Source organism: Brachycentrus maculatus, unplaced genomic scaffold, assembly GCF_059751285.1.
Source record: "Brachycentrus maculatus isolate JH-2025_06_01 unplaced genomic scaffold, ASM5975128v1 h1tg000136l, whole genome shotgun sequence".
In the NCBI taxonomy this organism is placed as follows: domain Eukaryota; kingdom Metazoa; phylum Arthropoda; class Insecta; order Trichoptera; family Brachycentridae; genus Brachycentrus; species Brachycentrus maculatus.
This window is the reverse complement of record NW_028280889.1, coordinates 1,361,692-1,381,271: the sequence shown is the minus strand read 5'-3', so window position 1 is coordinate 1,381,271 and position 19,580 is coordinate 1,361,692. Positions and strand designations below refer to the sequence as shown.

The following is a 19,580-nucleotide window of genomic DNA, read 5'->3' as shown; positions in this document are numbered from 1 at the left end:
GTAGGCATAATTTGCAAATTTTTATTTAATGTTTTACTTAGTAAATACCACTATTTCTTAAAATCTACTGTGATACGTGTTTCGATGCATTCTGCATCATTTTCAAACACCGTATGTGGATGTGGAATACATCGAAACACGTGTCACAGTAGATTTTATGAAATAGTGGTATTTACTAAGTAAAACATTAATTAAAAATGGATAGATTTTACCACAAAGTGACTACCGAATCAATTAATGAAATAATTTGCCCAAATGGTAACGATACAAACCCTTCTCGGGAGGAGAAAGTAACTATAAATTTTAGGAGAAGTATTTTGAGGCACCTTGAGGTTTAAATATGTAAATCCATAGGCAATAAATAGCACAACTAAATGTCTTTATTTTATATAACAATATTTCTACCACAGATTAATATTTACATTATTTATAATACATACTTTTTAAACTAAGAATTATATTTAGAAAAATATTTCAGGGGATCAACTGTAATGATTCCTAGGGCAATATTGCTGTGTAAGGGTTGGGTTGTATGATTTTGTAATGAAATTGTAAATAAGATAACGACTGCAACAACCCTTAGTCACAACCCTTTAAAAAAAGGAGATTCAGTTGGCTGAGCTATGTACTCCGTTTGCCTGCCGAGAGTCCCGGCCTCTTCTGTTATTTTGTCCTGATGGATTGACGGTTTATCGGCGGCGTGCAGCAGCTTGCGGCAGGCGCGCGGCTTGTGCCGCTGCAGATAGCACAGTTGACTGAAGGGTTTGCAGCAGCGCGGACATCTCCACGCCCAGGAGTGGTGCTGGCGTGCTCGCTGGTGTGCACGCAAGTTGGACCTGTACAAGGGTAGAGTGAAAGTATAAAGTAAGTTGCGGATACGTATATTTATTGTTTTCCTTCACTGTAGTATGAGTAACTGGGGATTAATACCAGACACTCCCAAATTTAACAATGCTGAAATTTAGTAATAAACATGGTGAATAATAATATAGATGAAATTTGAGGACTAAGAATCCTGTACAGAAATGTGAAAAAAAAATAATTCAGTTATTATTAAAAATGATGTAATAAATAAAATAACACTTATGTAAATACCACAACCCGGCTCGTAATCTTTGAGTAAGTGCAAACATTATAATGTAATGTTTTCTCAGAATGGTATATTTTCCAATCCCTTGTTCTCACCCAATGGTGCATAGGGTACTACATCGTATTTAAAGCAGTGTTATCTTAATTATTAAATACATGAAGGAATGGTAGGCAGTATTGCGCTTCAGGTACTAAGTTCAGGGTAATATTAAATAAATATATTTAAGTGAAATTACATTTATTTTGATCCCTCTGGGAATCGAACCCGGTAACTCCAGCATGATGACCAAATGAGCTGAACGCTGCACTATGCAGACGAAATGAGAATTTAAATTTTTAAAAAATAAAAAAAAACGGTTCACTGCTCTAGTATGAAGCTGGAGGAGGAGTTTATCAATGGGAAAATATGTACTTAAATAATATTATTTGTTAAACCAAAAATTATTTCAATCTTGACAAAGTAAATTGCATTTATTTTTCAAACCTGTCCGCAAAACTCTTCTTACAAGTAGCATTAGGGCACACAAAGGGTCTCTCTCCCGTGTGTAGTCTCATGTGCCCCTTCAACACCCACGGACGATCAAATGTCTTCTCGCAAATATTACATCGGTTCAAAATATTCATCGCCCTTTTTTTCAATCTCCCCATGCCTTGTTCACCGAACCCTCCCCTCTGCGTTGGAACAAACATACTTTTCGAACAACGTTCTAAACCGCCATTTTCTCTGCAATTTGAATCTGTCAAATTTCTATTATGCGTTTGAGACTGTCTGCGAATCAGTTCAGTATTATAAATCCTCCTTTTTCTTGATATGTTGGACCTAAGATTGTATTGCTGGGATATATTATTCAAGTTGAATACCATGTAATTTGGCTTACTGGGTAAACAACTGTCTTTTGGGCCGGCAGACGCGAATTCATAGTTCTCGTTTGCCTGAAAAATCGGTGTACATTCAGTCTTCGTCAATAAATTCAAATTAAACCGCACACAAACCGATATTTTACTAGACTGTAACGTATCTTGTATATTTAGCAACGGAGTATTATATTTTTTGCATTTCATAGCAGTATCAACTTCATTAAAACCTGCAACGAATAAAATGTATAAATTTAAATGTGTTAATTTATTCGCTAGTTATTAGTCTGGGAAACTAAATATCTTCGTAAATAAACAGAATGACAATTCTCGAAGTAATAAGAAAAGGGATTTCATATAAATTGATACGATAAGAAATACAGGTTAATTGTATAGGTGTTATCTAATTGCGATCAAGATTTAAAAAAAATATATTTGCAAGAGGTGAGGGATTGTTAAAACATTAAGTTGGAAAATGCGCCTTTATTAGGGAAACAGCTGTAACTTCACATAAATCTTAAGTTTGTTTTTTAAGCGTTTTTACATTTACATATATCAATACTCTACGCAGATAATGAGGTAGTGCATAGGGCACCGCATCGAATTGACGCGTTAACTCGTAAGTCTCTATATGAAGGTAAGGTGGTCAGTTCTGCGCTCCAGATTCCTAAATATAGGAGTAGAAAATATTTTATGGGATACATATGACGTATGTAAGTAAAGGAGCTCAGGGTTACATTGGAGAAGGAAAAGTAGTTACTTTTATTTTTTTTAAAGGGAAAGGAGTATAGCGGCAATGTTTACAACACTCGGTTTTGCATACCAGTACTCGTACAAGTTAGTGTAAGACAAACTGATAGTAAGGTGTCCGAGTCCTCGAGGTATCCCGATTCCTCAAGGGGTACGTGTAAAATTTATTTAAGATATTCTTACATTTCTTTCCTTTGCTTTCAATTTTTCTTTTATTCGGGATAAATTTAGTTTCTGAATATGTACGACGAGTTAGTAAACATTTCGGCATTTTAAAGTCACCTTTTTGATTTCTCATTTAAAACAAAATCGGAAATACACAACATTCTATTTTTAAAATCAGTGTTAGCTGTTACAAGAAAAATATTAATAAGTTAGTTATTATAAATTTTAAAATACCTACCCAATTACTCCAATGATAAATCATCACATCAGTAGGCGCCAGCTACAGAACCGTAAAATCAAAATATTAAATGTTTAGGGGTGGTTTTAACAAACGATTTAACTATGTAGTGTAGATAACTTCAACTTGTATTATTTATAGGTTTGTTAAAAAATATGTTAGGAATCTTCAAACCGGTGGTCGATCCATATTGTCAGAAATTTATCGATTTGTTTTATGTAGGTATATTTGTTTTTTTTAAAAAAATATGAAATTTTATGGAATGAAGTTAATGTCAATGGTATCTACAATAGTGTTAATGATATCTACGTAAGTAGTTGAAGCGTAAACTTCCAGCCCTGTGGGCCATTAAATAGCTTTATATGTACCTGCTCGTACATATTATAAAATCTACCGTATTTTATTTATATGCCATAAGATTCCAACTAGATTCGTGTAATAATTTAAGTATTCGATATCCAGAGCATAGCTTACAAACCATAACACGGCTTCTCCGCAGGGGTAGGCAGAGAGATTAGAACGCCATACCACTCTGTCTTTGCAAACATTCTTCGCCTCTTCCACGTTACTGTGTAATATGAATTTTACAGACCGTGAATTTTTGTATATGCAATGCATGTCACAAGTAGACATTTTGCTTAGGGTTGTATATATTAAATAAATAAAATTGTATGTTGGTAGGGATACTGGTTTAATAAAAATACGTGACGTTTTTCCATCATCTTTAAACTTTACTAATAATTTACTCTTTAAAATGGGTAATTTTAAGAAAATTTGGATTAATTTGAAAATGTGCTTGACAAGGACTTTCCCGATAAACCTTGAGACTACAAAAGAAGGGTCGCCCCCTGCAAAATGGGTCTCTTTTCATCTCGAGCGAAGAAAACTCTAGCCTGTGGATTGTAGTATTGCTTTTTCCTTTTTAACGTGGTGGATTTACATGGGAGGGAGAGAGACGGAGGTATGGTCCTGGTCGCCGGGAGCGCCTCCCAGCGCCACCCAGCGCCACCTATACGCGGCGCGGAGCCGCGGCGTGCGCTTGCAGGCGCGCACCAGCGCCTCGAGCTTCGCGCCGCCGCCGCACTCGCCGCGCCACTGTCGCCTAGAGAACGGCCGAGTCCTACGGCGAGCGGCCGCATCGATTATTTGAGACATCTCCTCTCTTCTCTCCCGATGTAGTGTGTAAAATTAGATCCCTCCCGTCTCTCGCGAGGAGTGCGTACACGCGTAAATACTCGGAATTCCTCGATACCTTATTTATATTCTATTGTGGCGATATTTGGTCGCGCGGCGTACCGTTTTGGTAGTTTAGTTTGTCGGAAAAGCGCTTTTCGCCGCGCCGAAAAAAACAATAATTTAACCCGAGATCTATATATATCGCATTCGCGCTCGCGCTCTCGCGATAAATTTGAATAAATTTAATGTGTTGCCTAAAAATAAGTGGAATATAAGTAATAATTCAGGCGTGTTGACAGTAAGTTGGCCGAGGGGCCGGCGAGCGTCCTGCGCGGAGCGGGCGCGCCGGGGGCCGCGGGGCGGAGCCGGGGGCCCTCGAGGATGTGAAGGGCTCTAGCCGCGCAGGACACGGAGGCCGTCATGGGCAACTCCTGCAGCTCGGGGCAGGCTCACAAGGATAAGGACAACGCGTCGCAGAGATCCGAGGAGTGAGTATACGAGTGCCCTCTCGAACCGTCGCCCTCGACATCCCGAACCATCGGCAGTTTCCAATTATACCCCCTAAGATTTAATAACAAGGGTACCTACCTACGTACCCTATTTTATTATAATCATTTATTAATTATGGCAATTAGGTAGGTAGTTATATTTTTCTTGAGATAAGGGCAATGAAAACTTAATGCTTATGAAAACGGTGAATTCATGAATTATTTCATGAGTTTCTGCACCTAAATCTATCAAATATATTCGACAATATCCAAGACTATACACCTTACCTTCCTACTGTTAATGCTCGAGTTTAAATTTCGGCGATCGATGGGGTGGTACCCTATGCACCATTCAAGCGCGAACAGGGGACAAAGATTCTATTATTTACAAGAATGCGAGTACATATGAACAAATACAACTCTGTATTATTTATTTCTAAACTTAAAAAAAAATACGACATACAAGAACGGATAGTTTCAACTCGACATATATTTGATATCGTGGAAGGTGGAAGCTAAGCTATTAGCTGTTTTCTAACTGACGGAACATTTCTTATTTACATATATTATTATTACCAAAAATACTTTAATGCACGATATAACATTTCTCTCATATGCAGCCATTAGTACATAGGGCATTGCACTGAATGGTCCTAATGTTAGTGATCGTTAAGTACGTCAAAACAATGATAGATATTAGAACCGAAATAATATACAAAAATATGTAAAACACGTAGCTCCCCGATATGAGTGAGTTTTTGAAAAATTAACAAAAATTGAGATACACCTTATTTCATACTAAAATTAGTATGTGCTGATAGTAAAATTTTCGATAATTGATAAAAAAAATTATCGATGGAAACCGACCGCCTGAATATAACAATTTTTACCGAAGTATTTTTATAATAAAGTTATCACGAAGAAAAAAACATGTACAGTTACACGTGATTTATAATTCACCAATTGTTAATGTAGGTATCTAATAATCTAGTTTTCAATGAAGAAAACAGGGTTTAAATTGGGTTCAAGTTTTGACGGTAACATTAATATACAAAATATAGTATTCTTTGGTTTGATTCTGTGAGAATTAAAAATTTTTTTATAGCGATTTTTTTATAGCGAAAAAAAAACTAATATTTCATCATGAACAATTCCATTAGAATATGTTCCTACAACTGTAAATCAGTACATCGCATAGCACCGGGTATACACGAAATTTGCAACAATGTTGACATTCTTCTCCTACAAGAAACCTGGTTGATGAAGGACGACTTAAACTTCCTGAATAGTATCCACGAGGAGTTTCTGGCCACTGGAACATCAGCAATGAACTCTTCCGAGGAAATAATTCAGGGAAGACCACACGGAGGCGTAGCCATACTGGTAAGGAAGCAAATTGCTAATGTAACTATTATCGAATGTGGTGACGATCGGATGGCGGCAATAACCATACAACATAGCCACGGAGTCACTCTATTGGTAAATGTTTATATGCCAGTATGTTGCAACGAAAACCTGCCTGTCTTTGTGGACATCTTGAGCCGAGTTACAGCTATCGTAGATGAAACTCAAGTGAATGAGTTAATTTGTATGGGAGATTTCAATGCGCCCATACACAGTAGATTCATGGAGGAATTAGATGCCTTTTCTCAGGAAAACGAGTATAGTATCTATGACGTGAAAAAACTCGACATCAGCTCCTTTACGTTCTTCAGTGAGGCGCATAATACTACCTCTTGGTTGGACCATTGTATAATATCCAGTACGCTCGAACAGCGGATCACAAATATCCATATTGACGACAACCAACAGATGTCCGACCATTTTCCACTACACATACAAGTGGAGATGAAGTGTAAATATACATCTAAAAGTAATACTCAAATAAATGAGGAAAAAATTAATTGGAACAAATACAGTCAAATACAACTGAAGAAATACCACGATAAGACAGAGTCGCTCTTTAAGAAAATAATAATTCCTTACGAAGCTTTAACATGTGAACAGTGTATAAACCCACATCATAAATTCATTATTAAAGAATTTTACGAAAGTACGATAAAAGCTATGCGAAATGCCGCACAACTTGCATTTAAAGTGAATGCAGGGGGGCCCAAAAGCGGAAAACAAAATTCAGGAAACATTCCAGGATGGAATGAGCAAGTAAAACAAAGCCATATTAATGCACGAAATGCCTTCAAAGCGTGGCTCATAGAGGGAAAACCGTCTACAGGACCAGTTGCCCAGAGGAGAGCGGAAACGCGAAGTATTTTCAAAACAAATCTACGCACGGTGGTGAAGAATAAAAAACAGATACAAGCCGATATATTGGCAAAGAATATGCTTACTGCTGATTTCAAAATGTTCTGGAAACAAACAAATAAAATGAGATCGTCCAAAGCTACAAGACCCACAGAAATTGATAACATAACGGGTGACGGAAAAATCAGCGAACTATGGAAAGCCCACTTCAGTTCAATGTATGAGAAAACAGGAAGTGCGGAAAATTGTAATATTTACAATAAAAATGCTAACAATATGCATCCACTGAGTCCCTGCATTATACAAGTGAAGGAAATCCAGACTGCCATTAGGTCACTGAAATGTAATAAAGCCGCCGGAGGAGACGAAATTTGTGCTGAGTACCTTAGATATGCTAGCGCGAGAATACACGTACTGTGGGCGCTAGCTTTCACAGCAATGTTCCGGCACTCGTTCATACCTGAGTCTCTGTGTACGTCAATAATTATACCTATTGCAAAAAATCCTATGGGAAATTTAACAGAAAAAGAAAATTACAGGCCAATAGCGATTTCCACCATGGCGGCAAAAACCATAGAAAACATAATGATGGAGAAAGCTGTTGAAAACCTAAAAACGACCGACAACCAATTTGGTTTTAAAAAAGGATCGGGAACGGACACAGCTGTCTTCGCTGTTAAAAATACTATAAATATATATGTGCGCCGAAATACGCCAGTATATGCCTGTTTTATGGATCTCAGGAAAGCATATGATACAGTAGTACATCACATTTTGGAAGAAAAAATACAAAAATCAATTGAATGTCCTACGACGAAATGCATGTTAAAAAACTGGAACGAAAATCTCATTTATAGAGTAAAATGGGGGACCGAAACCTCAACTCCGTTTAAAGCTCAGCGAGGACTCAAACAAGGTGGAATCACATCTCCTAGCCTATTTAACCTTTACGTGGATGCATTACATGATAGGTTAAACCAAGTAAATGCGGGATGCTCCATAGGAGGAGGGAGAGTGAATGCCATCTCATACGCCGATGATATGGTCCTGATGGCACCATCGATAGCTGGCCTACGTAAACTTATTGCCATTTGTGAATGTTATGCCACAGAAAACGGCCTAGAGTACAACGCCAAAAAATGTGAGCTTGTGGTATTTAAACCCAAAAATTACTCATTAAAGGTACCGCCCATAACTATAAATGGACAAGAAGTTAAGCGGGTAAGTAGCTTCAAGTATTTGGGACATATCCTACAGGAGAACTGTGCGGATGATGAGGACATCAAGCGCCAGTATCGTGCTCATTGCGTGCGGTCCAATATGCTGACACGCCGCTTTGCCCACTGCTCCGCGCAGGTAAAAAATAGACTGTTCCAAGTGTTGTGTACGCAGCAATACGGCAGCGAACTATGGTGTAAGGTTACACAACGAAGCTTAAAGAGCATGAAAATATGCTACAATAACGGCTACAGAGCTTTAATGAAGTTACCCCGACACTGCAGCGCGAGTGGTATGTTTGCCACAGCACGCCTACCACATTGGGATGGCCTGTTAAGGCACCGAGTGGCAGGCTTCCGGGAGAGGCTGATGAAGAGCTCCAACCTCATCATAAAGCGGCTTGTGGAGCACAGATGGGGGCTGGACATGTGGCGGCACTGGAGCGCAGTGCTGCGTTTGCCAGCGAGCTAATTTTCGTCTACATCTCTCCAAATTTATTATTATTTTAATTTTTATTTTATTTTATTTTTATTTTTTTATTATTTCTTTCAATTTCTTATTTCCTTCTTATTTCTAATTTCATTGTTTAAATAAAATGTTGTAAAACATATATGGCTGACTAAGTATTGCACCCACCACTTAGTCAAGCTGGAATAAAGAGTTATAAAAAAATATAAATAAAATAAATATTTTTGATTTTTCACTATAATGTTCTCCTGAATTGCTATCTCTAGTGCAAGACTGATCTTACCTATTTTATATCAAATTAACCCGGCATCGAATATATGAATATCTTTATTTTTAATTAAAGTATTACCTAGTTAATACCACTATTTCTTAAAATGTACTGTGACACGTGTTTCGATGCAATCCGCATCATTTTCAAATACCGTCAAACATACTATGTTTGAAAATGTTGCGGAATGTATCGAGACACATGTCACAGTAGATTTTTAAGTAATAGTGGTATTTACTAAGTAAAACTTTAATTAAAAATGTATAGATTTTACCAAAAAGTGACTGCCGAATCAATTAATGAAATTAAATATCTTTACTTAGAAGAAACAAAAATCCACTTAATGATCTATAAACCTTGTACAAAATAAGCAAGGGAAAAATTAAATGCAATTCCCATAAAAAATAGTAAAACCCGGTATCGATCAAATAGAGTCTGGGATCAAACCTGAGACCTGTTGCGTGAGAGTCAAACGTGGTGACGATTACCCTACAGAGTGATATGCGAAAAACACTTAAAACATATCCATTTCATGTATCTCACTGTCCGTTTCCATAGTCTAGTGGTTAGCGCGTTTGGTTACCGTGCTGAAAATCACGGGTTTCATTCTCCTTTTTATTTGTCAGCCGTCCCTCCACTGCTGGATGTAGGCCTTCTATTTTTTTCGAGACTTTTCTCGTTTGGGTTTTTTCTATCCACTTACTACCCGAGGCACTACAAGTTCTCTTTGCTGTGAGCTTTGGATTTTTTTAAGGCATGTAGGCTGCTAACCTTGCACACCAACCCTCCTCCTTACTCATCCGGGCATACAGCCCCCCCCCCCACATCGCACTGTACGGCCAACCCCATGGTAGGCGACTCCCGGGCAGACCATCAAAGAGATGGGTCGATAGCTGGGAATCGACATCGCAGGAGGCTAATCCCTCTTAAAAAAAGAAGAAGAATTATTACCCGCGACGGGGACAATGTCATCGGCCTTTTCTGATTTCTCGATATTTTCTATTTTCATTTTTAGAGGGTAAAAAATTGATATAAGTGATCTTTCAGCAAGTCAAAGAATGTAACAATGCTGCATTAGGTAGCTAACATATAATATGGTATTTAAATTAGTTAAATTTTACCTCGAGGGACTCCTACCCATCAGGAGTGTATAACGCAAACAAGTATGAGTAACTGCGACCCCGAATACCTAATCCATTACTACTATTCTCCTGTTCCCTACCAATTATTCCTTCTCCATTTCCTTTCTCAAATGCCATCTTTCCATTTATAAAATATAAGAATCTGAAGCGCTCGACTGATCACCTTACGCTCAAATAAGTCATATATACCTACATATAATATTCCCGATTAGTAATTTATATTTCTCATTTTGGGACATGGGATTAAGGTTAACAAGACTGGAACACAAATAATAAAGAAACAAATGATTGATGATTCTTCTTCAAACCCTTATCCGCACCCCAATGGTGCATAGGGCACTGGATCAAATAAGCGCAGTATCGTTAACACATGAAGGAAAGGTGATCGGCCCTCCGCTTCAGGAACCAGTCCAGGGTAATATGGAATAAATATTAGAAGGAAAAAAACACTTTTGTTTAATTGATCCCCCCTGGGAATCGAACCCGGACCTCCAGAATAATTGATTAATGATTAAGGCGGGGTAATCGATAGCCCTCAACTTAATTTTCTTGAAACCTGCTAACCACTGGGTTTGGCTTAGAAAAAATTAAACAAACATTTGTATAGCTTTAAAAAAATCTAAAACAAAAAAATAAATTAGAAATAGTCTGCGTTACTTGATTTTTAATAGTGATATTAAGAAAAATCAAGCAACGCGATTCTACAAACATCTTACTTGTACTTAGCGATCAAGATAACACCGTATAGATCCCATGCGGTGCCCCTTACACCATTGGGTCTGGATAGGGTTTAGAAGAAGTAAACAATTATTTGAATACACATTTAATTACAAAAAAACAGTAAAATGAATTAAAAACAGTCCTTGATTTTATTTGATGGAATTGTTAAAAAAAAAACTAACTAACTAACCTTCATGCCGCTCCCCCGTAGGGGTAGGCAGAGAGAATAGAAAGCCACGCCAATCTGTCTTTTCACACAATATTCGCCTCTTCCAAATTCATACATCTTCTCATACATACACGCTAATTATTCCGACTCCTGACCTGACCACTTTCAAGTATTTGAAAATTTGATAATGCCAAGTTTTCCTCGGTCTTCATCTGTTTCTATTACCAACCACATTCGCCTCGTAAATTTGTTTAACTATCCTTTCTTCACTCATTTGTTCCACATGCTCAAACCATCTCAACACGCCTTTCTTAATTTTATCGATAATTCTTCTCTCTCAACCTTGCATTCTTTTCTTATATCACCATTCGATCACATCTATAATACAACGTTATGCCTCACGTTCATCTGAGAGAATGCATTTCGACTGCATTTAGTTTACTTTCATTCTTCTTTTGCCAACTCCATTGTTTACTGCCAGTTTGAATTTGCCGATAAAAATACAAAAACGCCAATTTGTAATTCTTCAATCATAGGTTTATTTACAACATTTTGACTGTGTCCAAATACTTATTCACAAATCTGGATTATCTCCTATTAAATGAGTTATTTTTAATTCTATTTTTTGACATCTTAACATAGATGAGGAAGAATATGGAAGTCTAGGCATTTACGGGGCTGACACGCTTTAAGTGATCACTTTACACTAGTGTAATCTCATTAATAGGTGTCTCTAGTGAAATTTTAGTGATTTTAGAACAAAGTTTCGAAATTGGTTCATATACAATATATAGAACTTCCAAGAATTTGAGTATTGTGGTTGTCAATAATGGGTAGAATTGGTGAATGTTACACGTGTGTAAAGTGATCACTTAAACCAGGCTGTGACGGTCGTCAGCCCCGTAAATGCCCAAACTTCCATATTCTTCTTCATCTTTTATGAGATGTCAAAAAGATGTGAAAAAATAGAATAGAAAATAACACCTTTAAGTTATTTTAATATTATTTTTTCACATCTCAACAAAGATGAAGAAGATTATGGAATTCTGGGGATTTACATTGCATAGGTTTATTCCTTGATATTTACTTTGAAATAAAATTCATTGCTTCGTAGTACTTTATAATATGTACTACACGTAGATTTTATAAGGCAACATTTAAATTAATAAATTAAATGATTAAAAGAAACGTTTCGTAAGGGATAATAAAGGTACTCTCTCTCTCAATATAAAGGAATAAGGAAGGGATGTGGGGGAGGGGAAGTAGGAGGTAGAAGGTAGAGGAGGGAAACGAGGGGGAGAAAAGAAGAAAAACTTAGTTGCCGCCGGGTATGAAGAATGAAGCCATGTTTCGCAAAATCGTTTAAATGTATTACGTTTTTCAAAGAAAGTTTTCCATTCGAATGTTTTGTAGAATCGCGAAGTCTCTTAAAAGGCTTGAAAAATGATCAAATTCCCAGAAATGAATTTTCCAATTTGAGATGAAACGATCCATGCGTTTTAAAAGAAGGGAAAATTCAGCAACCGTGAGTTGTTGCGAATCAAATATGGACAAATCCATTTGATGTATTCTGACTATGTAAGATAAAAAGGCAAAATAAAGGAATGGGTAAATGATCAAGAGTTAATATCGTAAAAATTGTAAAATCGTTTATATCTTAATTTTTTTGTATGTATTATGTTAAAATAGATAAAAAATCATTTAAAAAATTTATGTAAAAAGTACTCCACCGACAAGACACATAAATGTGGTGTGGTCTCTGCAAAACAATGTTGATTATGTTTATGAATTTATAAATTAATGTAAATAAGTATATATGTATATGTATTGTATTAAATATATACACATCTTCCAAACAAATGAAAAAAAATGTCGGTAATTTAAGAGATGGTATTGCTGCAATACTGGAACCATATTATTGTCATGTCATTTTATCTTGTTTTTTGGCAAATCACCCGAAATTGAGTGATACATGGTCATTTTGTAATATTGTCATATAATGACAATATCTATTGTAATAATAAGATCATATTGTATTGTCGTTTTGAGATCTAGGAGATTGAGACGCTGGATTTTCGGTCAGCTCTAACACTTTTTTTTTATAAACGTTTAATTTTAGTGATTGTTTTTACGTCCCGATTTTCGAAGGTTTACACCTGCATAATAATGCAGATAGGTGCAACAGTTTCTAGCAATAAATTTGCATTTTAATTGTATTAATAGATTGCCTTATTTACTAAACTACTAAAAACACAACATATTAAATAAAATGTTAAGCATGATCAAATCGACACAGCCATTACGAGATGGGACTATGGAATATGGAAGTCTGACCATTTACAGGGTTTACAGCGTCTGTCATCTTCAGGTTTAAGTGATCATTTTATGCGACATTATAATTCTATTTATGATTCTAATTCTGTTAACGTTTTGTTAAAGACAATTGAATGTATCTAACTGTTCGTATTCTATACATATTCTACGGTCTAGTTGTCAAAAAGTTCATATGAAAAATTTAAGTTAAGATATATATATATATATATATATATATATATATATATATATATATATATATATATATATATATATATATATATATATATATATATATATATATATATATATATATATATATACGCATATGGAAAAGAGGCACATGTCTCTAACATATACTATAAGACTTGTGCCCCTCTTCCAAGTGACCACAGATTTATTCAATATTATCCTTGACTGGTACCTGAAGCGCAGGGCTGATCACCTTTCCTTCATGTGTTAACGATCAAGACAACACTGCGTTTATATGATGCAGTGCCCGATGCACCACTATCAGCAGAAAAGGGTAAAAGGAAGAAGAAGTTTTGTCACTGTTATTGAGGGAAAATATATCATAAAGGGATTCTTATCTGAGTTCAATGGTGAAAGATCAAGCTGTATATTGCTGTGGTTTATTATTTCTATCTGTAATTAGTATTATTAATCTTCATGTTTTATCAATATGAAATTGTTTCACACTACAGGGATTGTACGATAAAGCGATGTTTCCTAAACACAATTCGATAATACGATTGTTCTACAGACGTCGGCGTCGTAGTAGTATCCCTGAAATTTCACAGCTCGGTAAAGTGTTTTCACACTCTCTGATTTGCGAACTTCCTTTTTACTGATTAAAAATTGCAGATTTGAAATTCAGAGCAGTTCGCAGTCGGATGTGGTGCGAATAAAAAAATATTGATATCCCCAGTGATCCATTTAAGTATTTTTTTTGCTGAAAAATTATATCATTCCATACCCTTACCTTTTACTCCCTTCCTCTCTCACACACACACACACACACTCTTTTTTTATTTTATTTTTTTATCTCTTGATGTTTTTGATCGTATTGTAACATAAATGTGGTATTGTGTAATTGTTTTTTTTAAATTAATAACTATTTTTTATTATATACTTTTGCTCAATGTAAAGCTGTACAATTCCCGAATAAATAAAAAAATCATTCTCCGCGACCGATTGATTTTACGAACGGTTTTTAGAAACATAATGGATTTAAAATGGGATCCGACTTATTATCTGCTAGTCGTTAGTGAATATTGTAAAAATATATCAATAGGAAGGTAAAACAGTCATCCAAGGAAAAAACATCATATTTTAAATGTCAGAAGCGATTAAATGATAAAATTGCGTTATTTTGTTATTGTTTTAATTTTTTAAAGTCGCGGTCATTAGCACTTTTTTTAAAGTACTATATATTTTTGTGACATCATTATTACTGTCATTATGTTTTGACGGGAGCCTTCGCGTAGTTGGGTAGACGCTCGACTGCGAAACTGGCGTCGCGAGTTCAATTCCCGCCAGCTGCAAAAGGAATTCAAGAAATATTTATTTTCAATTGGTCTAGGTGTTTGTGATGTATTTTCACATTTACCTTCCCTATCCTTAGTATCCTGCCTGTAGACAAGACTGTAAATATAGAAGCTTTGCGGGTTATTCCTTTTAAAAAAAACATTGTATTTTTTTCTAGTTCTTCGGATTTTTTACTGTTATTTTTTGAAGACGATATTTTTTCTCATTGATGACGTTATTTATACCGTGGTAAATTTATTATTGTTACGGTATTTTTTTTTTATTTGGTGCCTTTATTTTTATAATGCGTAGTTTAAATCTCCTATATCTTTCTGGTATTTCATTATTGGCGCAGTTATTTTAAATATTACTTTTACCGTAGGTAATTACATAAAAGGAATTTAAATTAGCTTCTAACTTAGTAATCGTATTCAAAACGCATGATTTGTTGATCACATACGAGTAGGTACGTATATATGTTATGAACCGGAGATATATTTGCAAGATTTATCTCCCAAACGGAGCTGTATTCCGAGCCCTGGAATAATGTGGTGTTATCATTAAGTATGTTATATTTTCTAAATTGATAAATTGGCTCACATCCTTTATAATAAAGTCTATATATAAACTACGCGATATAAAATGGATTTTCAAAACAAACAAATTATCTCGTGATGTATTGGACACTTACAATCCTTTGGTGTCTTGTTCGTTCAATAGTCTATTAAAAATGTATATTTAACACTTTTCTCTATTCTAAATTATTAATGTCACTAGTCAATTTCATTGTAAATGGATTTTCAAAACAAACAAATTATCTCGTGATGTATTGGACACTTACAATCCTTTGGTGTCTTGTTCGTTCAATAGTCTATTAAAAATGTATATTTAACACTTTTCTCTATTCTAAATTATTAATGTCACTAGTCAATTTCATTGTAAATGGATTTTCAAAACAAACAAATTATCTCGTGATGTATTGGACACTTACAATCCTTTGGTGTCTTGTTCGTTCAATAGTCTATTAAAAATGTATATTTAACACTTTTCTCTATTCTAAATTATTAATGTCACTAGTCAATTTCATTGTAAATGGATTTTCAAAACAAACAAATTATCTCGTGATGTATTGGACACTTACAATCCTTTGGTGTCTTGTTCGTTCAATAGTCTATTAAAAATGTATATTTAACACTTTTCTCTATTCTAAATTATTAATGTCACTAGTCAATTTCATTGTAAATGGATTTTCAAAACAAACAAATTATCTCGTGATGTATTGGACACTTACAATCCTTTGGTGTCTTGTTCGTTCAATAGTCTATTAAAAATGTATATTTAACACTTTTCTCTATTCTAAATTATTAATGTCACTAGTCAATTTCATTGTAAATGGATTTTCAAAACAAACAAATTATCTCGTGATGTATTGGACACTTACAATCCTTTGGTGTCTTGTTCGTTCAATAGTCTATTAAAAATGTATATTTAACACTTTTCTCTATTCTAAATTATTAATGTCACTAGTCAATTTCATTGTAAATGGATTTTCAAAACAAACAAATTATCTCGTGATGTATTGGACACTTACAATCCTTTGGTGTCTTGTTCGTTCAATAGTCTATTAAAAATGTATATTTAACACTTTTCTCTATTCTAAATTATTAATGTCACTAGTCAATTTCATTGTAAATGGATTTTCAAAACAAACAAATTATCTCGTGATGTATTGGACACTTACAATCCTTTGGTGTCTTGTTCGTTCAATAGTCTATTAAAAATGTATATTTAACACTTTTCTCTATTCTAAATTATTAATGTCACTAGTCAATTTCATTGTAAATGGATTTTCAAAACAAACAAATTATCTCGTGATGTATTGGACACTTACAATCCTTTGGTGTCTTGTTCGTTCAATAGTCTATTAAAAATGTATATTTAACACTTTTCTCTATTCTAAATTATTAATGTCACTAGTCAATTTCATTGTAAATGGATTTTCAAAACAAACAAATTATCTCGTGATGTATTGGACACTTACAATCCTTTGGTGTCTTGTTCGTTCAATAGTCTATTAAAAATGTATATTTAACACTTTTCTCTATTCTAAATTATTAATGTCACTAGTCAATTTCATTGTAAATGGATTTTCAAAACAAACAAATTATCTCGTGATGTATTGGACACTTACAATCCTTTGGTGTCTTGTTAGTTCAATAGTCTATTAACAAATATATATTTAACACTTTTCTCTATTCTAAATTATTAATGTCACTAGTCAATTTCATTGTCAATGGATTTTCTCACGATGTTGGTTTACTAGCTAATAAATTAATACGAAAAATCACAAGACTATCGGTAACATTCTTATTGAAATCTGTAGAGAACTAAGGGAGATATGAAGGTTTAATCTTTAGAAATAGAATAAAACGAAAAATGGACACCGCTATACGTCATCAAATTTTACGTCATCGGGTGTGTCACGGGGCGTATCCCTTTATGTATCTGCTTTAGAGAGCTGTAATAGTAGTAGTGTGGATTCGTTCCTGTGACGTCATTCGTTGCCAACTTACGAAAACAACGTATTTACGAAGGCGAATTTTGCAAAAGAAAATGATGAATGAAAATATTGATCATATCGGAATAAATATTACAGTGAAAAAATCACTTATATTTATTTGACCCCCCTGGGAATCGAACCCGGGACCTCCAGAACGGTAGCCGAGCGTGCTGACCATTACACTACAGAGCCTGACATAGATTGTGTATGTTATATTAGACATTCTTCCCGAGTGATAAAACCCCATTACATATATAGGCAAGGTGAGTTCTAGGCTTCAAGTAGTAGTCTAAAGCTGGAATTACAGTGATAAGATATAGTGCTAACTGTAGTGTAGTGTAGACAACTTTATTTCTATCAATAAAATGATTTTAACTTATAATTTGACCAGTTTAATTTATTTATTACATTTTGAGTGTAAACAAATTAACCAGTCAAATTCTTCGAGATATAACAAGAAACGCCAGAATCAGGGAAATATACGAAATCGAAGATGTCGTTAGGTGGGGAAGGCAACGAAGGAGACAATGGTATGCGCATGTGAGGAGAATGGAACCATCCAGGCTCCCCCACATCGCACTGCACGGCCAACCCCATGGTAGACGACTCCCGAGCAGACCACCAAAGAGATGGATCGACAGCTGGGGATCGACATCGCAGGAGGCTTATCATAGCTAAGCAAGCAGAAGAAGAAGAAGAAGAAGAAGATTTTTAGTGTGTCCAAATACTTGTTTACATCCTCCTCCTTTATAGGATTATCCTCCAATTATAGGAGTTATTTTTTTTATTATTTTTTGACATCTCAACATAGATGAAGAAGAATATGGCAGTCTGTATTTCAGGGGCTGTGAAGTAAAGTCCGTATTCAGACGTCCATATTCTTCTCCATCTATTTCGAGATTAACTTTTAATTGGAGATAATCCCGCTTGTTCACAAAACAAGTATTTGAACACACTCAACATGTGGCAATCTTGAAATCTATTTTTTGTAACTACAGACGGTTGGTAGAATTACATTTTTAAAAAAATTGGGTAACATATCCAAGATTAAACACCGTTATTGGATTGAAATCTACTTTTATTTACATATATATGATAATATGTGACGCGTTTCGTCTTATTGAGACATTATCAAACACTGATGAGTGTTTGATAATGTCTCATATATATATATATATATATATATATATATATATATATATATATATATATATATATATATATATATATATATATATGTATATATATATATATATATATATGTAAATAAAAGTAGAATTCAAACCAATAACCATGTTTAGTTTTGGATAAACTAGCTTTAATAAATCTAAATCTGTTTTTCAGTCGTGTCTCGGAAGGGCTGGCTGTGATCTCGGGGGATGCAGCCTGTTATCTCGGTCAGGGGGTGTTTGAGTGGGGGGAGGGTGTCGCCCTGACGTCACCAGACCCCGTGACGTCATGACAGCCAACCGGGTCGAGTAGATACTACATGTAGATAGTAGATAGTGGATACTCCCCATCGACAAATCACTCGGCGGGCGAGCAGCTGAATAATAACGATCCCAGCTGATGTGCTATATTTTCTAACCCTTTTCCGCACCCAACGGTGCATAAGGGACTTATTGAAAGTTGTCCCACCGCATTCCCAGATCTGATACAGAAGCATCTAGGCTTCCTGACAGACCTCCTTCAGACAAAGCATTTTTTTGACTAATTTGCGAAGCTTATTAAAAATGTGAAACAAAATTGTATCCTGATTTTATAAACAAAATTGTATCCCGTTTTTGCATAGGGGAATGCATCGTATAGACGTTTAAGGGGATATTCGCGAACACAGAATTCATTCCACCGTAGACCATCAGAAAAGTCACATGACTGTTCACGCCCGTGATGAATGTTTATTGGAATTTTTGTTTGTTTTTTAGAATATTTATCGAAGAAATATTTTATTACGTTTTTTTTAGCACACCACCTTTCAATAACTCTTTTTTGAAAACCATATAATTATTTCGAAGAAAAACCTATTTTTTCAATGCGAAAACGGTGATTTATGAAAAAAATCAATCACTTATTATGTTGCCTGGATTAAGAGAAAATTAAGTTGCGACTTAACGAATACTGGGCCTTAAGTGTTATCTTGTTCCTTACTTACACTCCTGCGCTTCAGGGACC

General features: G+C 35.1%; 2 protein-coding genes across 2 annotated transcripts in view; one reads left to right on the top strand and one right to left on the bottom strand.

Annotated features, from left to right (window-relative positions):
- Positions 1–374: 374 nt before the first annotated feature.
- On the bottom strand, positions 375–2,991 carry LOC148309238 (uncharacterized). The gene is made up of 3 exons (XM_088260486.1): positions 2,878–2,991; positions 1,574–2,174; positions 375–836 (listed from the first exon to the last, which is right to left on the bottom strand). The coding sequence occupies exons 1-3, from the start codon at positions 2,963–2,965 to the stop codon at positions 584–586; spliced, it is 942 nt and encodes a 313-aa protein (XP_088116612.1). The 5' UTR covers positions 2,966–2,991; the 3' UTR covers positions 375–583.
- Positions 2,992–4,181: 1,190 nt separating this feature from the next.
- Positions 4,182–19,580, top strand: part of LOC148309237 (NACHT domain- and WD repeat-containing protein 1) — a 53,645-nt gene continuing 38,246 nt past the window's right edge. The window contains exon 1 of the mRNA XM_088260451.1: positions 4,182–4,761. Coding sequence (XP_088116577.1) covers positions 4,694–4,761 — 68 coding nt within the window. The 5' untranslated portion in view covers positions 4,182–4,693. The remainder of the gene's footprint in view (positions 4,762–19,580) is intronic.